The 25,909-nt window shown below is 38.2% G+C and overlaps 1 protein-coding gene across 4 annotated transcripts; it reads right to left on the minus strand.

The window, feature by feature from the left end:
- Positions 1-135: 135 nt before the first annotated feature.
- LOC108321448 (ubiquitin-like-specific protease 1D) lies at positions 136-24,937 on the minus strand. 4 transcript variants are annotated; one of them, XM_017553195.2, is made up of 14 exons: positions 24,483-24,937; positions 24,249-24,312; positions 21,184-21,278; positions 20,767-21,092; positions 19,925-19,973; positions 19,678-19,760; positions 19,540-19,572; positions 19,348-19,443; positions 14,862-14,952; positions 8,780-8,877; positions 2,377-2,499; positions 1,505-1,619; positions 712-819; positions 136-631 (listed from the first exon to the last, which is right to left on the minus strand). In XM_017553195.2, exons 1-14 carry the CDS (start codon positions 24,774-24,776, stop codon positions 452-454), a joined length of 1,755 nt encoding a protein of 584 aa, XP_017408684.1. In that variant the 5' UTR covers positions 24,777-24,937; the 3' UTR covers positions 136-451. The 4 variants fall into 4 exon arrangements, with proteins under 4 accessions (XP_017408684.1, XP_052730778.1, XP_052730781.1 ...); XM_052874818.1 differs by having other exon boundaries at positions 20,767-21,095; XM_052874823.1 differs by having other exon boundaries at positions 443-603; positions 20,767-21,095.
- Between the last annotated feature and the right edge of the window lie 972 nt (positions 24,938-25,909).

A 25,909-nucleotide genomic window follows, 5' to 3' on the forward strand; every position in this document is an offset into this window, starting at 1 on the left:
AAACATGTAATACTTTAAATTCCATATCACTGTACATCTTCAGACGTTTCTTTCAATCTTAGGTCACAGATAAATGAATGAGGATACGAAAGCAAAGCTTGGATAACTTGCATCGAAATTATAAAATGAAATTAATTAAGTATAAATAAAGGGGTGGATACGAAAGCTATTAACTCTAATAGACAGCTTTGTGCCGTTTCCTGCTATACATTTGGAAAGATGACCTAACCCACAAGAAATGGTTGATTGTTATTTGTTCATACCAAAGGGTCAGCCATCCTTTCTTGTATTAACGACTGCTGCAGTAACCAGGTCGTAGGAAATTATCCAAAAATTATCAGCTCAATGGCTGATGTCTGTACAAACAAAAAAAGCCATTGGCGCCAACAATATGAAAATATCAAAAGATTGTTGGTTCAAGGAAATGAGAATTGCAATTCATGATTGCATGTTACGCCATAGAATCCTTGGCGGACTCAACACACTCAGTTGCAGGGCCACCAGATGATGAAGGAGAAGATTCTAGGTCACAATTATCCCTCATTGAATTCTCTAATTTTTCTACAAGCAATTTACGGATTTTCACTCTCAAATTGGAAGCCTCTTCGGGTTTGAACCATCGTTTTCCAAACTGTAAGTTGATAAGTACAAGTCAACAGCAAACCAATTTTTTGAAATAAACTTATATTTGTAAAGAAGCGTAGCTATTACCATTGCCAAATCTTTCTTTTTCAGTCTCTCAGGTGCCACCTCCATGAAACGCTCAATGAAGTACAATACAAAAAGACCACAGTCATACTCATTCTTCTGTTGGGGAACCTGGTGCAATGTGTAAATGCAACACGATGAAAATTTTCAGGCAAAAAAAAAAATAATGACTATAATTGTTGAAACAACTGCAAAATAGTTTTGCTGTTTTCCTTTTCATCATCAATTTTAAGAATCTAACTTCATTAAGCTGGACCTGCAGCATCCAATTAAAGTTTTGAAACAATTTTCAATCTCTTTTCACGTGAAGGCTAAACCTAATAAGAAACATAGTTTTCTTGGGAGGTTCTGAAGACGAACCTCATTCCTTTGAATGTAATCACTAAGAAAAACTCTCAAGAACTCCGACACCTATTCTAAATTAGACGTCAAACATTCATTTCACCAAGAAAAAATGGTGAAAGATATGCTTATCTTCAACTTCAAATTATCATAAATAGTATCACTAAGACCTTGTTCTTTTGAGTGGATTTGAGGAGATTTGAAGATAAATTTTTTTGTCGTTTATTTGAGTGAATTTGGAAATAAAATTTATGAGAATTAGTATAGAATGGTATTGACGTGACAAATTAAAAAAATTTATTTCCAAATTCATTCTCATTTACCTCCAAATTCACTCAAATAAACGACAAAAAAATTTATCTTCAAATCCTCTCAAATCCACTCCCTCAAATCCACTCAAAAGAACAAGACCTAAGTTAGCACATTACTCTAGATGTACAGCTTGCAAATTTACCGCAATGATCTGACATTCAATTCTACGAGGAAGGCACTTCCATATTCTGTCTGCAATTGAAACATTTGAAGACACATCTTCCCGATCCATATAGTTCTTTTCTTCAATCAAATAGCTACAATACATAATTTCACATTATTAAGTCTTGATGTTTGAATTAAGATAAATGCTTATAGCATATACAGAATTGGTTTGCACCGTTCAAACCATCAATTTTATTGAGGTCACTAGGTCTGGGAGAAAATTATCATACACTTTAAAGGTGCCGACTAAGTGACTAGGTCAGCCACTTTCTCAGAAACAGTCCTTACAACAACGTTACAAAGCCACATAACTAAAGCATAAGTGACCACATTTCGTTGCAGCTGGGAATGCATATAGAATATAAAGTAAAAAAGTCATCAAAAGAATTCCAGTTAAGATTCTGAAGTCCGAAGATATTTAGATGCATAAAAGTTGTGTTGAGAAAAACAAAATTGCTAGCTAAAAGTTTACAAATGCATAGAAGTGAAATTGAAATAGAATTTGGGTTGTTGCAAAAGCATTCATTTCCATTAGCAAATAATATACTGATATCTATTCCAATGCTTCCATGAAAATGGTGAATCAAAACACGTGACTTTTTTTAAAATAAGACATCATGTATGTAGCTTACAAAACCTTGATCAGATAATCATATTTGCTGACTACAAGAAAACATCATCATAATTTAATAAAAAAAACATATATATATATCATGCCAACTTCACAAGCACCTTAAAAGTTATAGCAGAGTGGAAGTGGCAAGATGTGTGTTTGAGCAAATCATCATTTGTATCGATGAAATGTTAATGTCACAACATGAGATACAACAATAAATACTTTAATCTCACCTTTTAATATTATCAAAAACTGATTTACTAGAGTGAAGACCCAAAGAATCCAAATGAAGTATGATTGGCCCCGATTCATCTTCTTTGTCTGGGATACAAATAATGATCAAGCTCCAGTGAAGGCTGGATATATCAAACATCATGAGTAACAAACCGAGAACTGAGTAAAGGGAGAAGGTAAGATAAAGATATGACAATATGCTCTTGTCAACTACAAAATTTTGGCAGGAAGGGCATAATAGAATAAAGCATAGACAAATGATATAACAGTAGCCAGTGTTAGTTAATCATATGAAAATAATGTTAAGGCAGAAGAAGAGATGCTTAGAAAAGTTATACCAAAGAAAACCAACAAAGCATAAAAATTGCTGGAGCATCCAAAATGGGAAACCAACATACAAGAAAAAGAAAATCCAAAATAAATTAGAATAAAATATTTGAATGAGAATGAGATTTAGGTTACCATTCTCCTGAAGAGCAATAATGATAGAATCCTCCACAACGAACCTAATCAATACTCCAAACTCACACCAAAAACACCAGGTAATGAAGAAAGATCTCTTTTATTCACAAAAGAATATCTCTATACAATGAACAATAGAGGCCTAACCCTCTCCCCAGGACAGAACCTGTTTAACAAACAATTAACCAAAAGTCCCCCCTCCTACACTAACTCTCCTATTTATAATGGTTTCCCTCCTCACTTAACTGCTAAAGGCAGTTAAGTGCCAGACCGTTAGTTAGTTAATCGCATCAGTTGTGCCTCTTCCTTCTCTCGTACACTATCCACTTCCCCTTATTCCTTTCAGGTCTATCAATACCCTCCGCCTGAAATTCAACCTTGTCCCCAAGGTTGAAGTCAGGATATTGTTCTCTGATAGTTGCCTCATCCTCCCAAGTTGCCCCATCCGAACCTCCTTCCTGCCACTCAATCAGCAATTGTGGCACTGTCTTCTTTCCCTGTTGAGCTTGCCTTCTCCCCAAAACTCCCACTGGCCAGAAAGACGGCCCTTCTACTTGCAATTCTCGCGGTAATTCCTTTTCTACCCTTCGCTCCTCTATAGCCTTTTTTAATTGGGATACGTGAAAAACGGGATGGATCCGCGCTGTATCTGGTAACTGCAACTTGTAAGCTACCTCCCCTACTCTCTGACTGATCTGGAACGGCCCAAAGTACCTCGCCGACAATTTTGGGTGCAGCCTAGTTGGCATTGAAGTCTGCCTATGGGGTCTTATCCTTAGATAAACCCAATCTCCCACTTCAAAATTCGCTGGTTTCCTTTTCTTGTTCGCTTGCCTTATCATCTGTTCTTGTGCCTTCTCCAAATGAAATTTCAACTGTCTCAAAGCCTCATCACGGGTCAAAAGCTCTTGACTCACTGCCTCAACTAAAGTTTCTCCCGGAATGTATCTATGCAACGAGGGAGGTTGCCTCCCATAGACTGTCTCAAATGGGGTGCACTTTATAGCTCCTTGATAGCTAGTATTATACCAATACTCAGCCCAAGGTAAGACCGCCATCCATCCTGTAGGTTGCTCCGAACAAAAACATCGGAGGTATCCTTCTAGCACCCTGTTCACGACTTCAGTTTGGTCGTCCGTCTCGGGATGGTAAGCCGTACTCATTTTCAGCTTCGTCCCCAATCCCTTAAAGAGTTCTTTCCAGAAAAGACTAAGAAACAAGGGGTCTCGGTCACTTACCACCGACTGAGGAATCCCATGTAACCGAACAATCTCCCGCGTGAAAACCTCAGCAACCGTTCGGGCTGTGTAAGGATGTTTTAAGGGCAGAAAATGGGCGTACTTACTCAAACGATCCACCACAACTAATATCGCATCATGCCCTCTGGATTTGGGTAGCCTTACAATGAAATCTAAGCTCAAATCTTCCCACACCGCGTTTGGAATCGGCAATGGCTGCAATAACCCCTGAGGAGAAGAAGACAGATATTTGTGTTGCTGACATACACTGCATCGTGCTACGAACTCGGTCACGTCCTTCTTTATCCCCCTCCAAAATAGGGATTGAGCGATTCTCCGGTAGGTTCGATAAACTCCGGAATGGCCCCCTGCCTGCGTTACGTGAAATTCTGCTATTAATGTGGCAATCCACGAAGACTTGGCTGACAACACCAGCCGGCCCTTGTAATGAAGCCTTTCATTCTCCAGAGAATACGCAGGATGTGTGTTCGGGTCTGCTTTGATTTCTTCCACCACTTTCTGCAAAATCGGATCCGCTGCCACTTCCCTGGTTACTTCTTCAAAATCTTGCCAGTATGGTCTAGCCACCACCCTGAGTTCCCCCTCCTCCGTGCCTTCCTCTTCTTTTTTTCTCGACAAAGCATCAGCTACCTGATTCAACGTACCCGCCTTATATACGATCTCAAAATCGTACCCCATCAGCTTCGCAATCCAATTTTGTTGGTTTTGGGTAGTGATGCGCTGTTCAAGCAAGTGTCTTAGACTTTTCTGATCGGTGTGAACCACAAATCGCTGACCCAGAAGATATGGCCTCCAGTGTTGAATGGCCATCACCAGCGCCATTAATTCCTTCTCGTAAATTGACTTACTTAGCGTCCGCTCCGACAACGCCTTGCTGAAGTAGGCGATAGGTTTCTTATTCTGCATCAGCACCGCTCCGACTCCTCGACCAGATGCATCACATTCAATATGGAACGGCTGCCGAAAATCTGGCAAGGATAATACGGGCGCCGTCGTCATTGCTTCCTTCAGATTTTCCCATGCCTCCTCTTCCTTATCGTTCCAAACGAATCCCCCTTTTTTTAACAACTCCGTTAACGGGTTGGCAATCTTGCCGTAGTCTTTTACGAACTTCCGGTAATACCCCGTTAGCCCCAAGAACCCTCTCAGCCCCTTCAGAGTTTTCGGTCTCTTCCACTCCTTTACTGCCGATACCTTTTCCGCATCCATTTCGACCCCTTTTTGCGAAATCACATGGCCCAAGTACCTTACTTTAGTCTGCCCAAACTCACACTTCCCCTTATTTGCCACCCAGCCATCACGCTCCAGGACGGACAACACCGTCTCCACATGCTTCAGATGCTCCCCCCATGATCGGCTGTAAACTAAGATATCGTCGAAAAAGACGAGGACGAACCTTCTCAAAAAGGGTTGGAAGAGACTGTTCATCGAACTTTGAAAAGTCGCCGGCGCGTTAGTGAGTTCGAAGGGCATCACCACAAATTCGTAGTGCCCTTGATGCGTCCGGAATGCTGTCTTCTCTATATCCCCCTTGTCCATGCGAATTTGGTGATATCCCGCTCTCAAATCTATCTTTGAAAAGTAACACGCTCCTTTCAGCTCATCCAACAATTCTTCAATCACGGGAATCGGAAATTTGTCTGGTACGGTGGCCCGATTGAGCGCCCTGTAGTCGACGCAAAACCGCCAGCTCCCGTCCTTCTTCTTTACCAAAATGACTGGGCTTGAATACGGGCTGTGGCTCGGCCGGATCACCCCAGTTCGAAGCATTTCCGCAACTTGCCGTTCGATCTCTCCCTTCATGACATGCGGATACCGATATGGCCGGACGTTCACTGGGTCCATTCCCTCCTTCAGCTTTATCTGGTGCACCCTCTCTCTTTCAGGTGGAAGACTAGTGGGCTCTGCGAACACCTTGTGATACCGGCCCAATAATTCTCCCAGTTCCTCCCTCTGTCCTTCAAAAAGGTCCTTACCATTCTGATTCACGTTCTGGGCCTCCAGCAAGCCCAACTCCCAAATCAGTAAGCAAACTTCCACGTCATCTACTTTTGATAAAGTTCTGGGTCCCACGATCTTTCTTTCTAATGTGGGGTCACCTTTAATGGTGATCTCCTCTTCTCCCTGTCGGTAAATCATGCTTAAGGTTCCCCAGTCCACCGTCACCTTCTCCAATTTCCTCAACCAGTCTATCCCCAGAATTAACTCTACCCCTCCTAACTCGAACAAATAAAATCGTTCAACGATATCAGCTTCTCCGACCTTTACGGCCACCTGTTCACAACACCCCCTAATCTTCTTCCGTTGACCATCCCCCAAGCACACGAGATACGGCTGGGTATCCTCCACCTTCAACCCCAGCTCCTCCACTACTCTGCGACTAATGAAATTGTGGCTCGCGCCACTGTCGATCAGCACCAAGACCTCTCGCCGACCTATCCGCCCCCACAACTTCATCGTTTTGGGGGACGACAACCCCCCTGCTGACAAAGCCGACAGTTCCATTTGAGCGATGTTCACTTCTGTTTCCGTCTCGCCGTTGTCTTCCTCCTCCTCATCCACCACAATCAACATGCGAAGTCCCCGTTCCGGGCACCAATGACCCGGACCAAACGGCCCTCCGCAGCGGAAACATTTGCCCTCCTCTCTCCTTTTCAAGTACTCCGCATACGGTAGGTTTCGCGGGCCTCGATCTCTCCCGTCACCGGTGGTTCTGGCAACGCCTCCTCCTTGGGTCGTCTCCCTCTTAACCAACCCGACACTCTCGATGGTTCCCCCTCGATTCTGCGTTTCTCTCGGTGGGTCCACCCGCGCGACTGTTCCCGCCGACCGCCCCCACGAACTTAGATTTTTGTACCCCGATCCTCCTCCCGTCTTCAACGGCGCACAAAATTTTTCAACGTCCCTCGCGACCCGCATCGCGGTCATAAGGTCTGGCGGATCATGCGGTCTCACCTGGTCGCTCACCTCTTCCCTGAGACCCGCCATAAAATAACCCAGGATTTGCTCCTCTGGAATTTGAGTCGTCTGACCCACTAACACCTCAAAATCCCTGGCGTAGTCTTCCACCGGCCCCGTCTGTCTGATCGCCGATAGCTTCTCATAGACGGTTCCCCGAGTTCCTCCTCCGAAGCGAATTACCAATGCTCTTTTCAACCCCTCCCACGAGTAGTTCTTAGTCTTCTCCCGCCAGAATCGGAACCAGCTTCCGGCGTACCCTTCCATGCTGATAAACGCCAGTTGCATCCTCTCCTCTTCTTCCACTTTTTGTACCTCGAAAAATTTTTCCGCCCGACTCATCCAATTCCAGGGTTCGCCACCTTCAAACACGGGCAAGTCCACCCGCTTCCGCCAATTGATCATCGCCCTCGTACGTCCTGCTCCGGTTTGGCCCCCATCGTCTCCTGATCCTCCGGCGTTATCATTGACAGACGATTCACTCCCATCCCGTCGCACCCCTCTAATGTCGGTCTTGCGGTCTTTCAAGATCGTCAAAATCGCTTGGATATCTTGGCGCATCATCTCACAGTTCTGCCTCAGCGTCCCGGTTTCATGCCGCAGGTACACCGTTTCCGCTTTCGTTTCTGCCAACGCCACCTCCACCGCTTCCATCTGTTCCGCACCCGTCACCACTCTTCCCTCCATCACGTTTGGCTATCAATGGATCCGGCAGGTCGGACCAATTTGATAGAATCCTCCACAACGAACCTAATCAATACTCCAAACTCACACCAAAAACACCAGGTAATGAAGAAAGATCTCTTTTATTCACAAAAGAATATCTCTATACAATGAACAATAGAGGCCTAACCCTCTCCCCAGGACAGAACCTGTTTAACAAACAATTAACCAAAAGTCCCCCCTCCTACACTAACTCTCCTATTTATAATGGTTTCCCTCCTCACTTAACTGCTAAAGGCAGTTAAGTTCCAGACCGTTAGTTAGTTAATCGCATCAGTTGTGCCTCTTCCTTCTCTCGTACACTATCCACTTCCCCTTATTCCTTTCAGGTCTATCAAATAATTTTGGTACTTAACTCTGATATATCTTATTACCTTGCCCCCTATCTGATATCCGCTGGAGGGGGAGTGTACCTATGTGGAAGGGACTCACCCTTGACGGGGAGATTGTTGGGAATCCAAGTGAGTCCAAGTCCCACATTGGATAGAAATGAGAAAGTATAGCAGTATATAAAGATGAAAGACCCATTAACCCCTAGCCTTAAGGTTTTGGGTAAAGAGTGGTGTCGATCCCTTATATAGTTGGCTAAGATGTTATTGGTGTTTGTGTAACCCACAGGGAACCTCCTCCTCGAAAGACCCAACAGAGGGGGACTTAATACCACCAGGCCCAGCTCCTGCTGAGTGTCCGGTGGTAGTGGTGGGCCCCTCCACCACACTTGCCTGGGGAACGTTGTTTCCAGGGTTGGTGCCCAAGTCTGGCGAGAGATTGACGAGGTCTTTTGCGATTTTTGAGATTTTTGCGAATAAGAGTCACTTATTCGCAAATAAATTCATTATTTAATTTAATGGAACCCAATGTTTTTTTTATCAAATTTTAGTAAAAGTAAAAATATAAAATAAGGCCTTTACGAAACTTATAAAAGTACAAAAAGAACTTATAAACATTCACAAGATCATCATTTACAAACAAAAGTTCAATGATAATGAAGAAAACTTACTCCTCGTGTATCGGAATCAAAACATACGCCTTCTGAAAAATATTTACACCCTTCCACCATCTTCTGAACTTTGCAAAGATCACATCCCTATCACTTTGCTAGATATTTAACAATAAATAATAAATTAGAAGATATATAGAAAAAAGTACAAATTGAAAGGAATTTAAGGAATGTAAAGATAGAAGTTAATTAAAAGCATCTTTGCAACAAATAGAGAATCAAACTTACAAATTCTCATTATTTTCTGACCCAAAATACTCTACTCTCTTCTCTATTCAAACCTTCATTATTTTACATTTAAATTAGTTAAGTTTGCCGGCTTCTGAATTATTTGAGGACTTTTTTATAAAAATAAGTCTTATACTTTAGATGTTTGTAATTAGATCCATAAACTTAAAAATAAATTTCAATTCGGTCCCAGGCCCATTTCCATTAGGATTCTATTATGTATCGGAACCTTGTTAAAAAAAATTGAAAAGTTAGAGGACCAATAATTAATTAAACTACTGACTTGGTCCGTGAACATTTTCAATGAGATGCATGTACTTAATGGAAGTACGGAATCCAGATGCAAATATGCTATATGACCACAATGAAAAAATATTTAAAAGTTCAGGGACCTAATTATCAACATCCAAAGTCCCGCTAGTAGGGATAAATATAAAAATCCTCAAATTAGTCAAGGGAACAGAGATAATTTTTCCTTTAAGGAATAAAGTGTTATAAGAAACAATTTCAATCTCACAGCTCCATCCATTTTCTATTTATAGAAAGGATTGTTGCAACTTTGTCATGTACACACAAGTACTCTTATTTATAATACAAAAGATACAATTATAGGGAACAAAATCAATTAATTAATTAATAACAATAATGAGGACTAACTACTATACCGTATGACTGTCCAGTTAGCCGCAGACCGAATAGTCAACTAGTAGTCAGACGCCTGAACGAATTACCATCAAGATCGAACAATTGTAGAGTTCGACCGATCGGTCAGTTGGCAGGACAATTAACTCTAATGTTGAACAACTTAAGATAAAGTGTGATTACCACCAATTAGGTCGTAATTAGGTCTTTGCTAATCAAAAGCTCACTCCAAAATCTATAAACATACATAAGTTTGAGGTTAGGAGGTAGGTGATTGCATTTATTGTACTATTAACATCATTAACATCTGAACTGTCAAACGCTAAATTGACTTTGGCATCGAAGTACCTTCTGCAGGTGTCCTCCAAACAGCTTGGACAAACAACTACAAGAGACTTGGAGCATAAGACAACTTAGGGATCTCTTGGACTACTTCCTAGACATTGGACGTTGACCTCAATCCTACACTCCGAAACAACTAAGATATTTTTCATTTTAATGTAATACTTGAGATTTAGGCTGTAAAATAATTCTCGAGGGCTTAATTGATCCCTCTCATAATCTTCTATTTATAAGAATAAATTGATATAAGATTACATGATAATTAGAGTAACCCTAGACAATATGATCATGATAAATAGGACAACCCTAGACACAATATAATCATGATAAATAGGGTAACCCTTACAATATAATGATAAATAGGGTAAATATTCTAACACTCCTCCTCAAGCTGGAACATACAAATTGTATTACCAAGCTTGGAATAGATAAACTCAATTTGACATATATGATTTGTCTTGAAGAGTGTGCAGCAAACAGATGTGCAATCACGAGTCGACGAACAACTAACAGCAGCTTATGGAACTAACAGCAGCTTATGGATTGGACCCGTGGTGGACAACTGCAAAACTTCAACTAGCACCATGAAACTTCAAGTAGAATGACAACAATGACAAACTGCAAGGACGGGATTGCCATCAAGTAAGGATGGGGTCTGCGGTGGCTGAAAGCGAAAAAATTACAAGGACTGTCATCACTAACTAATGGGGTGATGGGGCCTGCAGTTGCTGAAAGGACAAAAGTGCAGTGGCTGGAAACATACTCCCCCTCACGACAAACGGCGGAAATGATGACGCGTCGATGACAAATCGTGAAGGTGGAAGAACATAATGGTCTCCTTTATTCATCAAAGGACCCAAAAACAGATCTAACAAAGGGCTGTGAAATTGTTGACTAAGATTTTGAATCTCGCCAGAAATAGACTCCTCATGCAACCTTCAACCCATGACTTTGATGTTGAAATTCCTTGATATTAACCACCGACTGTCCTTGGAGACTTGTAAATAAATGACACCCAACAAGAGCATCACAACTACTACAACATACAATGCTAAACACACATCATTGAAGGAGACTAAGGTCATTAGAGCGGGCTAGTTACCATCAACAAAGAGCTAGAACAAATCGAACAAAAATAATCAAGAAACAGTGCGGAAGCAAAGGCACTTTTTTTTCTTTTAATAATTGTGGCACATAAGAAAAGAGAAGAAAGAACGTGGTAATGGCAGAAACCAAAACACCACTAGAAACCATTGGTGATGCATAAAGCCCTTCAGAAGAGGCACGAGCAATAGCAACATGGCTTGGTGCAAAAAGCCCTTCAGAAGAGGCACGAACAATAGCAACACGGCTTGCTTGGTTGCTGCCACTACTCCCTCGCCAATGCGGCACAGTGGAAACACGAGATTGATGGGTGGAATCTGTGGCTGGCACACCTAGAGGTTCAGAACAGAGAGAAGGAGGTCTGACAAGACGAACGACAGTGGCGCAATGTGATTCCAACACCGGGAAGGTGGCGTGTGACAAACACACGTCGGAAGCTAATCGGAGAGAAGCCGGGTGACGACACATGTGGAGGAGAATGAGGCAACGACCACCAGAGATGGGTCGCGCTCCTCGAGGCACACAAAATCCCTAACTTTTCTAGAGAAAACGCGACAGCGGTAGAGGCGAACGTCGGACAGATGTGGAGCGTGTGGCGGCGCATGGATGAGAACTAGACCTCGACATCGGCGGGGTTGGCCGTTGCTCAAGGAGACGGTCCAGATCCATTGGTCGCCGAACTAAACTATGACGGTGGCTAGTGGCGGACAGCGTCAGAATGGCAGGGAACAAAGGTTGATGATGACAAACTTCAATGGACAACTCCTCACAGTGGCAAAACAGTGTCAGACGATGGTGGACAGCGGCAAACGGTGCCAAACAGTGGCAAACGATACCGGACAATGGAAAACGATGTCAGACAGTTGCGGATAGCAACTAGGGTTTGGAGAATAGATAGAAACTAGAGTGGGACTGCTCATTGAGGTATTTCAGAAAAGATGAAACTTTTAAGGCCGCTATAGCGGCGGCCACGAGCCACCGACAACAGAAAAGACAGAGTAAGAAGAGACTTAAACAACCTACTTTGATACCAACTTGAGATTGAAGCTGTAAAATAATTCTCGAGGGCTTAATTGATCCTTCTCTTAATCTTCTATTTATAAAAAGAAATTGATACAAAATTACATGATAATTAGGGTAACCCTAGACAATCTAATCATGATAAATAGGGTAATCCTAGACACAATATAATCATGATAAATAGGGTAACCCTTGACACAATATGATGATAAATAGGATAAATATTCTAACACTAATCAAACCATATCTTTAAAACTCCACCTCATGATGTGGATAATATATGTCATAAGAGCCAACCTTGTTACATATGTTGTCAATAAGAGAGCCCTTGAGGGATTTAGGGAACAAGATTGTGATGGTCATCGAAGCTAATAATGTTAGTGATGATATCTCTTGAGAGCACTTTCTCTCTCATAAAGTGACAAACAATCTTTATGTGATTGGGTTGCTAATAGAAGAGTGGATTTGACATCATGTATACGAATTTAGTATCTATTTGCTCCTCCAAGAGATCAAGTTTCCTCCAATAAGAACACAATATCCAAAGTTGGACTTCTGTCATCTTGTCCAATTCACACCAAAGTAACCAATGATTTGGAATTACCTTCATATTCATATATTAGTTTACAACATGGTGTGCTTTCTGTGTATAGAAGGATTTGCATTACAACTTTCCAATGACTATCATGTAGATCTGATAGGTTCAAGGGGAAGGTTTATACTAGAAGGAATAAAAACTGACAGACAATTTAACTGTCTAAGGGGTAGTTTAGTTGTTTCAAACTTTTATAAAGTCTGCATGGGCAGTTTTTTAGCAATATTTATCTAGTTTTTTGGAAGTTCTGTAAATCTAGGGAAGTGGAGAGTCTGGTTCTCTCGAATAACCAGAAGTTGTATGTTTGTTTCAATTTCTCCATTTGGAAGAAACTTAGTGTATGTTTTAAGGTTGTTTCGTATAGGTCTGTAATACCTACCATTTGGTATTCAAAGCCTCATTCCTGGTGAAGTGGGGGCATACTGAAGGTTAATGGAGGCAAGATGAGATGGGTTGGAGAAGATCGTCCACGAACAAGAACACGAGAATAATTGTCGCATCCAGTGGTTAGAAGAGATGTTTCAAGGACTGACAGGGGTGGTTTAATGCCTGGCATCCTCTAGTAAGCATCAAGAGGCCCAAGATTTTGTTGCCATGGATAGCCATGAGGATAATGGGGTAATGAAGAAGGAAGTTTTGTTGGGATTTCTGCCACATGGAGGAAGTTGGACATTCCTGTGTTTGCAGGGGACGAGGCTTATGGGTGGACCAATAGATTAGTGCAATATTTCCGTTTGAAAGGGGTTAGTGAGGAGGAGCGAATGAAGGTTGTTATGGCGGCATTGGAGGGGAAAGCTTTGAATTGGTTTCAATGGTGGGAAACCTGCCATCCGCATCCAACATGGGAAGCCTTCAAAGATGCGATGGTTAGAAGATTTCAGCCAACAAGGTTGCAGAACCCATTTGAAGTTTTGGTTGGCTTGCGTCAAATTGGACCTATAGGGGAATATATTGAGCAATTTGAACAATATGTTGGGTTTGGAAACCTCCCATATGGTGTATGTGAAAAAGGTACCAATTAGACGATAACAATCACATATATTCATTATTTTATAGTACCAAGGTAGTTAAAATCAAGTATGGTTAGCATTCAGAAGGGTTTACAAAATTGTAAATCATGACACACATTGTAGATTTTACAAATTTATTAAGTATACATTTAATTGTATTTCGGTGGAGAAATGCACTTGCACCCAATGCAAGTTACGTGATAAAGAGAGATGTTTGTAATTTACAAGTGCCTTAATTGGCTTTTATTTCAATTGAAACCCATTAAGTCAAGAAGGTGAACACCGCAACTCAAAACACCCTTAATTTTTAATTGGGTTCGGATTTTGTTTTAATTAAAACCCCCATTCACCAAGAAAGTGAACCAGTGCTACGGCTGCAAAAGAAAATGTGAATTTTAATTGCATTAGTTTTTAATGGGCAGTGGTGCCAGCTAACAACACACATAACAAGGTGAATTTTTAATTGCATTAACTTTTAATTAGGTTTAGGTTTTACTTGAACTGAGCTCATACACCCAAAAAGGTAAACGGTTGGTGGAGCAGACAACACAAAAACGACCATCCACATGATTCGAAGATTTGAATCGGAAATACTATGCAAAATTGTAAGATCTTACGATTTTATGTGTAAAATTTAGATTTTAACTATAGTTCTGGCACTATATTGATGTTCAAATACTATGATTATGATATTTCTGTACGAGCCAAACTCTTGTAAGTTTACAAGTCAAGTCAAGGCTACATGCATTCCACAACTTGACAAAGAACCAATGAGTCCGACAATCTTGCCTATGGCACAAAAAAGCAACATGAAGTAAGTTTCTAGAAAACTACAAAATGTATAAGTCACTAGTTTTGTTGTTGAAGGTTATCGGGTCAGCAACTCACATTTTATGCATTGCTGACATTAGCTAAATCCCAGATTTATACATTCAAAACTATCAAGAAAAACCGAAATTTAATAACTCAACCAAAAATACCAAGATCTGATTAACCGATACTTAAACTAGTCATGCAGCAAACATTTTGTAATGTTTTGAAATCAATTATGCATTATATAATAATGCTTAAGAGTCTACTTCCTGAAGAAAAATAATCTGTTCATGCAGATACAGCAATGAATTAAAAGATAATTAATCACCTTGTATGAAACGGCTTCTTTGAGCTTCTTGTAGAAATATGTATTGAAAAAATGGTAGTCAGTTGTCAACAATACTTGCTGCTGCAAATATCTATATCCAATTGAAAATGCCATAAGTAGAGAATTCAGAAACTAAACAGAGAAAATGTGTCCCAAGGACTATTATTGCGCTGCAGTACATAACTCATGTGTTCACCATAATTAAACCTAAATAGAGAAAAAAAAGCAATCATAACATATAAACATAGTCAGTTTAATAGGTAATAACACAGTAGTAATGACTTAATCTATTCCTAAATATTCAATCTTCAATCTGTAGATAAATGTTTAGTCAAACTCATTGGTATTACTAAACAACCAGCCTCAAGCTTTGCTTTAAGCTTAATTAAACAGACGAGGAATTCACAAGTTTACAAACTTGGCATTTAAAGCTTACGAATACTTTATTCCTTAAGGTATACTAAACAACCAACCTCTAGCTTGGCTTTAGGTTCATTAAACAACGGAACAAATTAGCAAACTTTACAATAAAAACTCCTGAACAGTTTCCTCTCTCTGTCACTGCGTTTAATTAGTTGCATACAAATAGGCTAAAAATTGAGTGGAGAGCGGAAATAGGATGCGGATAAACTGTGTTGTTTGGTAGTTGGAGGGCCCCACTGTGTTATTTGCTTGTTAAAGTGCGGAGAAAAAACCCAGAAATTGGCAACATGTCTTCACTTTCCTAAACTACCCTTACTTTTTCAATTGGCTGCTCCATTCTGCTTTGCTGGATGGTCAAAACATCAACACTAAAGTTTTAAGTAATAGATAATGACTCTTTTGGCTTTGCCTTGGCTTGGCTATATTTCTGAAATGATAAGGAAGAAGAGTACGGTGCTTATCAAGACAGGTGCTGTCCCTAGATACGCAATTGTCATCCAGGAAATGTATGTAATCAATTATATGAGAATAGTAATATATTAAATACACTCTGTTGCCCATTGATATGCAATGTCATCATTGCATAATCAATTAAATGGCTTGTCCATTACTTGTGTGCGTGTAAGGGGTAAAATGGAATTTTTATACATAATCTAATTTTTCTCCTCTCCGATATCACGCAACAACCTTACAATAGTTTTTTTTTCCAATTTCTCTTGAATCAAATAACTCAATTCCACCCTATTTCCTATTTATTTCTCTCTGCTCTATTTTTCTAACCTATTTCCATCCACTTCATTTCATTTCTTCATGCATTATGGGAAGGGTGAAGTGCGATCGATGGTGGATGTTGGACTATGGCGAGTCGGCAGACAGCCAAAAATTCCACCATATAAATATGGAGGATGGTGTTGTTGGGGGCATATAACCAATGTATGGCAGACAAAATAACATATGCAAAAAACTGCATAAAGAAAATTGTAAAACAGAATTGGAGAACATAATTGAAGATGACAGATTTTAAAAAAAGCTAAAAATATAACAATTTAAAAAAGCAAGAGATTCAAAATACTTAGCTTCAAAAGAAATTTCCCCTTGAAGCTGAGGACACATGTGAAAGGATTTAGTTTCATCAAAAATAACATCCACGGAAGTAAAAAGACTTTCGACTTAGAGAATGGTAACAACAATATCCCTTTTTATTATATGCATAACCAATGAATATGCATTTAACAACTTCAGAATCTAACTTTTCACGGAATTGACTATGGATATGGACAAGTACATACACTCAAACACTCGACTATGAAAACTAGAGAGAAAGGGAATAGATGGAAAGAAGGAGGACACAGACTCAATGGGACTTAAGCCATCTAGAACCCAAGAGGGTAGTCATTTAATAAGATAGGCAACAGTGAGGATAGCCTCTCCCCAATTAGATTTAGGGACACAGATTTGGAAAAGAAGTGCCCTTGTCACTTCAAAAAGATGCCTATTTTTTCTTTCAGAATGTCACTTTGTGGTGGTGTGTCCACACATATGAATTCATAAACAACACCATTCTCGGAAAGGAATTTAGACATGGCATGATTTACATTCCCTTCCATTATCAAAATCCAAACATTCTTTCCAAATTGTGTTTTTAGCATACGAAAGAATCTAACAAATAAGGTAACACTTCAGATTTTTCTTTCATACGAGTACAATCATCAATAAATATAACAAACTATTTACCACCAAATACACTAGAGTTTGATTGTGTTTTTAGCATACGGAAGAATCTAACAAATAAGGTAACACTTCAGATTTTTCTTTCATGAGAAAAATTCATATAACAAGGGTACAATCATCAATAAAAGTAACAAACTATTTAGCACCAAATACTAGAGTTTGATGTAGGCCCCCAAATGTAAGAATGAACCAAATAAAAAGGATGAACACTCTTTGTATTACTAGAAGGATATGGGCACGATGGTGCCTTGCAATTTGACATACATCACATTAGCAGATGCAGGGCTCCCAAGATCGGGAGCTCTAATTCCAACTTGAAAGGATTAATCTGAAAGAATGAAGATTCTTATTTAATTGATTAATATGAAATAGTACATCAACCTCTATATATATAGAAAACTCTAACCCTAAAGTAGTAATTACAAATAGATCTCTACAATCTTTTAACAACTTCTAGTAATGCACTTAACATCCTACCAACAACAACAAATATACATACATACATACATATATACATACATATATACATATATATATATATATATATATGTGTGTGTGTGTGTGTGTATGTATATGCATATGTATATGTATATGCATATGTATATGCATATGCATATGTATATGCATATGCATATGCATATGCATATGTATATGTATATGCATATGCATATGTATATGTATGTGTGTGTTGTATTTGTATTTACACACAATTGAAATTTAAGAGTATTCAAATGGGCCTTAAAATCTATGAAATGTGTAATTTGATGTTTTCACCATTCAAACGGGCCTTGAAATCTCGTCACATTGGTCTTTGAAGGACAAAACTTGTGTCATTAATCATCAAAGGACCAATTTAATCAATAAATGAGCAATGTGAAGTTTCTTATCTCATTAGAGGTTCTCAGTAAGCGTTTGTCAAAATTAAAATTGTTTGATATATTATCTTTATTTTATATTTATCTTTTATCTTTAGTTAGTTTGTTATTATTTCTTATTTGTATTTTGGACTTAGCCCATATTTCTTCTATTATAAATAGAGGACCCTGTGTGAATATTCAACACAAGGGAGATTAATCTCATACATAGATTTTACTACATTTTACATGGTATCAGAGCTTGGTTCTTTTGAGGAAAAAAAAATTTTGTTGTCACTACACCCGCCGCTTCTGGAAGCGGCACCATCTACTGCTACCAACGGCACCATCGTCTATCACTGTCATTACCGAAGTTCTAGTTTCGGCTTTTGATTGTCTTGGTCAAGCGACCACCATGCCATCAACGACGCCTTCATCGAAGCTCCTACACGCTCTCAGCACCTTTTTATGTTGTGGATTTGCTCTCTTTTCCGTCGTGCATGGTGGCTAGCTAGTAGCAATTCAGAGCGTCGTTTTCCTCTTTCAGGTTCATCGTGCATTATCGTCCCATCTCCTCTCAGGCAACTATTCAAAGCATCAAGGTTTCTCTTTTTCCTTTATGAGGTGCCTTGATTGGTGAATCTTGGATTTTTATGGTTTCTCTCTCTTGTTCATCCATGGCTTCTTCCATTGTCGTCTCTTCTAACCTCCCTTTTATCGCCATTGCGTTTGACCCGTCCATATATGCTTTTTCTCCCATGGAAAAGATGGCTTTTGTTAGTTTATTTATAGTTGTGGTGGCTCTCCAACAATGACCTCTTTATCCACTGGATGTCAACAATGCATTCCTCAACAGCGATTTGCAAGAAAAGATTTACATGGAGCAACCTCCCAGATTTATCTTACAAATCATTAGCAATTTGATGTCACTCGAGTGCAAAAGGAGATATTTTCACTAAGTCTTTATCGATTATATTAGTAACAAGTTTGGTACATACAATTTGTATGCACTAGCTTGAGGGGGAGTGTTAGATATATTATCTTTATTTTATATTTATCTTTTATCTTTAGTTAGTTTGTTATTATTTTTTATTTGTACTTTGGGCTTAACCCGTATTTCTTTTATTATATGCGTATATTCAATACAAGAGAGATTAATCTCATACATAGTTTTTACTGTATTCAACAAAACATGAAGAGACTAAATAACTCCAGCAGAAATTTAAAAATAAGCATAGACAATCCCCTATAATTTATTTAAGAACCAAAAATGTTCAATCCTCTTCTTCAATGCTCTATCAATCAAGCATGCATTGATTTATGTTTTTTTCCATCAATTTAAAATTAAATACAAAGAGTTCAGGGTAATAAAAGAAAGAAGATAACATGATTATGCAGCTATCTCTTCATCACAAAATGAAACTCTTTTAGAAGGACAAGCAAATGAGAAACTAGAGAAGGCTAACAACTAGACTTACTGAATGTAGAAGTTCATTATTGTTGATGTTAAATAGCCTTCGGGGGCAAGGCAATCTGTGTCTTTGTAACAAATTTCTACACACTCTGGATCATCTCTGAACCATCACAAGAAAATTCGACAGGTCATGCAAAGCAAATAAGAAAAAATTATAGTTGAATGACCATTTTATTGTATTATTCTTTAGAAGTACCTTGATGGAAAATAGATCTTAGCGTCTTTCAGGCTGAAAAGAAATGGACAGGAATCAAATAATACAAAGAATTTTGTGGGAATTTCGCAGAAGATGAAACAAATAAACAAAAAATTAAAGCAAACTATATTCACTTACTATTCAGGAAATTGGTTTTCAGTTTTCTCCACAATATGAGCCTCATCGTCATCATCATCAACATCAAGAACAATGGGCTGACCCTGTTTAAAAAATGTAAATACTGGTAAAGCTAAAGACGTGTCAAATCATCAACAAACTACTGATTAAATTGGGATTTAGCACTTTTTGTAACCAACAACTACAACAGCCACGTGTACTGAGCTAACTATAATTTGAATGGATATATAAGAAAAAATAGACACACCTTCTTGGACCTTGAGCCATCTAATTGAATTGCCTGAGAAACGTCCTTCCTAGCATGTGGGTAACGAGTAAATAAGGATCCAACATTATGAATTCATTCAGAAAACCTAGTTAGAGGCAAAACTAACAAGCCATATCACCATCATCTTCAACATAAATAGAAAAGGGTGCGGAAGAGGAAATCATATGAATAATTTTCTGCAGTAAATGATGATGATGTGATGACCTTTGAACAAAAACTTTGTACACAACAGGAGTGAAACATAATTGCAATACACAGCGCAGTTAACATTCATATTTTGTAGTAAATATCATAAATGCACTAATTTAAGTATGAAAGATCATAAGTTACACTAATCCGTTCCTGTGACATAAAAATAGCTCAGATAGATATTAATAAACCATCCTCTAGCTATCCAAAGTGACACTTGAACACTATGGAATACTTGGAATAGCATGGCAGAATTCCTCTCAGCCCCTAAGAATTTATAACAAATAAAGGATTAAAATTCAAATCCCTGATCAAAGTACCATTGAAAATTCATTGGAATCACATGGAGAGAATGAAAAATACCATTTGTGCATATGGATGAAATGGACTAGCCTTTATTGTGCATCCTCAAATTCCATAGATACCAAACCAAATTTAAAAGCATACACAACCTCATAAACCAATGGATACACCCCAAGGCATATATCTAATAGGCATACAGTCTAAAATGCACAACATAAGTTTTATGAACCACAAAAAATACATTTCAAGAAAAATAACGATGGCAAAACAATTAATGTTACCATTCCAAAAAGCACTGGAATGAAAAACCACAAGATGTTTTTACTTACACTTTTGGGTAGCATCTTGACAGATTTCTCCCAATATTCCGCAGAGAAAAAGTGGAAGCTGCTCTACAAGTTTTATCATCACTAAAAGTATCATGTTTAGAAAGTTTACTAGGACACTGAAACGGCAATTGTCTTGATGATGAACGATGTCTCTTTCTTCTTCTAGAGGTTCCACGGTCTGGTATTTTCCGGTTGTCAGAATGATTGAAATGTGACGTCTCTTTTCCAAATGCATCAGAAGCTGCATTTTCTTGCATTTTCTGGTTCTCACAAAGTTTGAAATGTGATATCTCTTTTTTAAATGCATCGGAAGCTGTACAACTAGTCTGCTTAACAAATTAAAGTCAGGTAATGTAATCTCCAGTGAGTTAGAAGGAAAAAAATTGAGTAATTTACAAATTATGCAAAGGACCTTACACTATTTTCCATTTTTTTAACAAAGTAAGATGTAAAAATGGATAGTGGTTGAACTTGAGATGACAAAGTCTCTTCTCTCAAGTCATTAGACACACCTACAAAAACAATCATTTCTTAGAATATAAAAGTCAGGTATTTTAATCGTTCAAAATCATTAATTCTATATTTATGGAAACAATAGTGGCTTAAAGGCATATAATCTTTTGACTTAGATATCCTATATTTGTGAATAGCTAATATAAATAAGTTTATACCGCTCGCAACCACCATGTAATGTAATAACTTGAATTATTTACCCCATTAGCTTTACCTGTATGTGGTATACCAATGCTTTCATCAAAATGATAATGCACATGAATTTTACCTCAACAATTTACAGTGCCAAAGGGCATTCATCAAATATCTTATGCCCACACACCTCAACAAAAAGGGTCTGATTAAGGGGGGAAAATAGGCATCTCTCCAAACCATTTTTTGACTCTTCCCATCCACGATTATGCTACCCCCTATTTTTTGGGAAACATTGTACTTTCAGTCTTCTACCTCATCAATCACATGTCATTCTTTGTCCTAAATGACAAGTTCCTCATTATGTCCCATTTCCTTATTCACCTCTTCATACACTTCCTCATCATGTCTTTGACTCCACTTGCTTTGTTCATAATCTGAATCTAGGCCTTGACAAAGCTTCAATGTGATCTATCAAATATACCTTCTTAAGATATATGATCATATAAAGGTTATTAGTGTTTCTCTCCTACCCTTCAAAAGGTATTTCATTTCAATTAATATATGCTACCCTTATTACGAGTCTGCTCACTCTTCTTTGACATGTGGAGTTAGTACCCCACTCTTGCCCTCACTTTCTTTTGTTTCTCATGATGAGTTTGAGGTTCACCATGATGTTCCCCCAATTATGAGACCCCTTCAAACATATCAACATCAGCAACAACCTGTTAGTAATATTACACCATCCTCTATGACAATTTGTGGAAACATAGCAAAGGTCATTCCATACATGTCACCATTTCCATCTTCTTTACTAAATCTAAGCCTACCACCAAACATTGATGCGTGCATGGCTCCACGAAAAGATATTTGTTCCACTTGCAACGCACTTCCTCACTATGTTAGTCTTAGCTATTGTCTTTCTTCTTTGCATTATCATACTCTCCCCTCTTCTTAGTCTTCTATGTCTACCCCTAACTCTTCAAGTGAAGCATATCTCATCCAAAATGGAAGTAAACAATGATTAACAAGACATGGGCACCCCAAAGTAGTGGCAGATGGGATTTGGCTCTTCTTTCCCAAGGCATGTTTGCTTTTGGGCGTGATTGATTTTACACCCCTAAAGTTGGTAGTAAGGGAAACATTGATCATTTCACGGTTATCCAGTGGCAAAAGGTTACACCCATATGTATGGGCAAGACTATATTGATATTTTCTTTCTAGTCGGTAAAATTGTTTTTATCATACTATTCTCCATGGTTGTCATTCGCCATTAATCTCTACCAATTGAATATTAAAAATCATTTCTTGCACTTCAATCTTAATAAAGAAGTTTACATGGAGCAACCTCCAAGTTCTGTTACTCAGAAAGTCTTATAACCATCAACTTCACAAGTCCTTATATAGACATTAAGTTCTCATACTGTTTACTATTATTATTTTCAGCTTTGTAGAAAAAAAATGTCTCCGAATATCACATCAACCTCTAGAACATATTCTCCCATCTTTTCTAATCATATTGTTAGTATTGAGAAGATGAACAAGTCTAACTATCCCACTTGGGCTTCCAAAACCGGGTTATGGTTAAGTGGGTTTGATGACAAATCACATCTCAATACAACTGTTGAATCCGTTCCAACAGAAAATTGAGAACAATGGATAAAGATCGATGTTCAACTCCATAGTATTATTAAATCCACTATTCACACCTCACTCAAACCTAATTTTTGTCCCCACGAGACGTGCATAAATTTGGATTGAGGTTTGTGTCCTTTATACCAATGGCACCACACAACGTTTGTATGTTGTGTGCCAAGATCTCTTAATGCTTCTTGCTCCACGACATCTTGATGGTCTTGTTTGCTTATCTTAGACAGCTTCATGCTGTCTTACATGATTTTAATGAGCTCCTTCCACTATTTTACTTACATTGGGCTCAAGTTTAGATACAAGTTAAAGCACAGTGTAAGAGACGCTAGAGAATACAAACAAGGAATGCCTAAATGTGGTTACACAGGTCAGCAATGGATGGAAACTATTGAGAACAGACATTCAAAATAGAGCTAGAATGCCATGGAAGTCAAGGATGGCTAAAGAGTTACCCAAGAAGGATGAGTGTTTATGACAGAATGCGGACAAGAGCGGGAAAAGTATGGTTTCATTTGAAACCTCTACTTGACTAAAAAATATGGGGCCATGGAAAATTCACAAAATTACTCCCTAAAAAGCCCTACCTTGATATCACAACTACCCAGCTGAACTAGAGCTTTTGCTGCTAGACAGAGTTGCAACTGCTCCAGCCACCGGATACCGTGATTTCTCTACTACTCAAAACCAAAACGCCATTTGAATTCCAAATTGCCCAAAAGCATATCTGCGACGCAATCCCACTATAGCACACAATTAAAAACCATTACAGGTATAAATGCCAAAACATCAGGTTTCCAATGTTGATATTTGTAATCTCATAAGGACAACAATTTCTTCTTTTTCCAAGAATGAACAAAAATGACACTTGGTAGACTTAAAACAAGATATTTTTCCCATCTTTTTACCATAGAATCAATAATAGCAGGACTCAAATACTACGCCATTGCCATTGCATACCAGAAGATCATTGCACTAAAATACACATATACATCAGTCTCAATAGTCACTTTGTTGGAGTTGTCAGAAAATATCATTAGATTCCCCACCAACACCAAGCTTGACTTTCAAGTTTCAACCATATTATGCGTTCCATTTAACTACCATTGCCATGTAAAAAAATACAATCCTACATACTCCAGCGTTGAATCATCGCAGAAATCGCAATACAAAAGGGGGAAAAAACCTACCCTTGGTAACAGCACTTGAGCTTGTAGTTTGTTCGGGCTGCGGCTTCTGGTCCCCATCAACTTCCTGTTCTACAAAGGAAAACCAAAACACAAACAAAACATAAGTAATCAAACTAAACGCAACGAAAAGAAAAAAAACAAATAACACAAATTAGACAAACAAATTATTGGAAAAACCCTAGAAAATAAATAGTTCAATCAAACACCACATGACAAAAACCGAGAAAGCAGAACCTGGCGAAGACGCATCAATTCCCGGCGACTAAGTTCCTTCTGGTAGCGGTCGATGGTAGCGCGAAGCTTGGCGCCATTGTCGGGCAAATTCTTGCCAGTAACGTCGAGTGTTCTCTTCATGCTCTGAATCGACTCCTTCAGTTTGTGATCAGGAAGAGCGCTGAGGTCGTCCTGATCAGAGGCCATGGAGGAGGACGGCACGATGATGACCTCCCGCGGCGGCGAGTCGTGTTGAAATTGTTGGTCCCAGTCAATGGAAAGAGGAACCTGCGGTTGTTGTCGTTCCTCCTCCATGCATTTGAGGAGAGTGAGTGAAACTGTTTGTTAACTGTTACCTTACTTGTAAATTGTTCAGGGCGGAAATAGAAGATGGAATTGGTGGCAGTGAGTGGCGCGCCACCACTTGTGGGTTAGCTCTTCCTCTCTTCTGCCTCCCGTCTGTCTGGCAAATTATTTTATACGTTCTTCACTTTGATAATGTATCTATTAAACTAATTTTTATATTGTTACTTTTAAATTAAATAATTCTATTATGTAATAAAAACCAATAATTATTCTAATAAAAAAAATAGTTATACAATTTCTATATCACAAAATATTAACATAGCTTACTTGTTTAAAAATAATTATTATTCTCTTAAAATTATTTTCTTCATAAAATTTTACTATTTTAATGTAATAAAAATATAAACAAATATACAAAATAAAATAAAATTTTAATTTAATGAATGAAATCTAATAATAATAATAAATTTTATTTCTTTTAACATAAGAAGAGTCATTATGATAAGATATAAGGAAAATTAGTTTTTTAATTACTTAGTTCACTGGTTTAAAAGAATAATAATAATAATAATAATAACGAGTATAGAAGAATTGAGAAAATATTTAATTTGATATTAATAATTATATAAGTGTTTGTTTCTTTAACTAAAAAAATATATCTAAGAACATATAAAAAAAATATAAGAGTTTATAAATAATAAGATCAATTATTTAAATATAAATAATTAAATAATATAAATAGAATTTTATAAACACGTTTTATTATCTAAAATATTTATCATTTTTCTAAAACTCATTCTCTGAGTTTTCTCTTCATTTTCTCTAAGATTTTTAACTCTTAAGTCATCTCTTTGACAATTAGAGGTACCTAGACGATCATTATAATGAGTTATTCTCCTTTATCTAATCAATTTTTCATATAGAGTAAGTCAATTTCTACTCATTTTTCTCTTTTGATTTTCAATTTAACACACATGCAAATAGATTGAACGCATGTGCCACTCAATCTCTTTTTCTAGTTCTTTGTCGATCAATGGCCTTAAAGATCAATCCTGATCATTATTTTATGGTTTGTAGGTATAGATAGAGTGGTTTTAGCTAAGTCAAGGGTAGTTACTTTTTAGAGTTGTATAAGCTTTTTT

This window comes from Vigna angularis, chromosome 1 (assembly GCF_016808095.1).
Source record: "Vigna angularis cultivar LongXiaoDou No.4 chromosome 1, ASM1680809v1, whole genome shotgun sequence".
In the NCBI taxonomy this organism is placed as follows: Eukaryota; Viridiplantae; Streptophyta; class Magnoliopsida; order Fabales; family Fabaceae; genus Vigna; species Vigna angularis.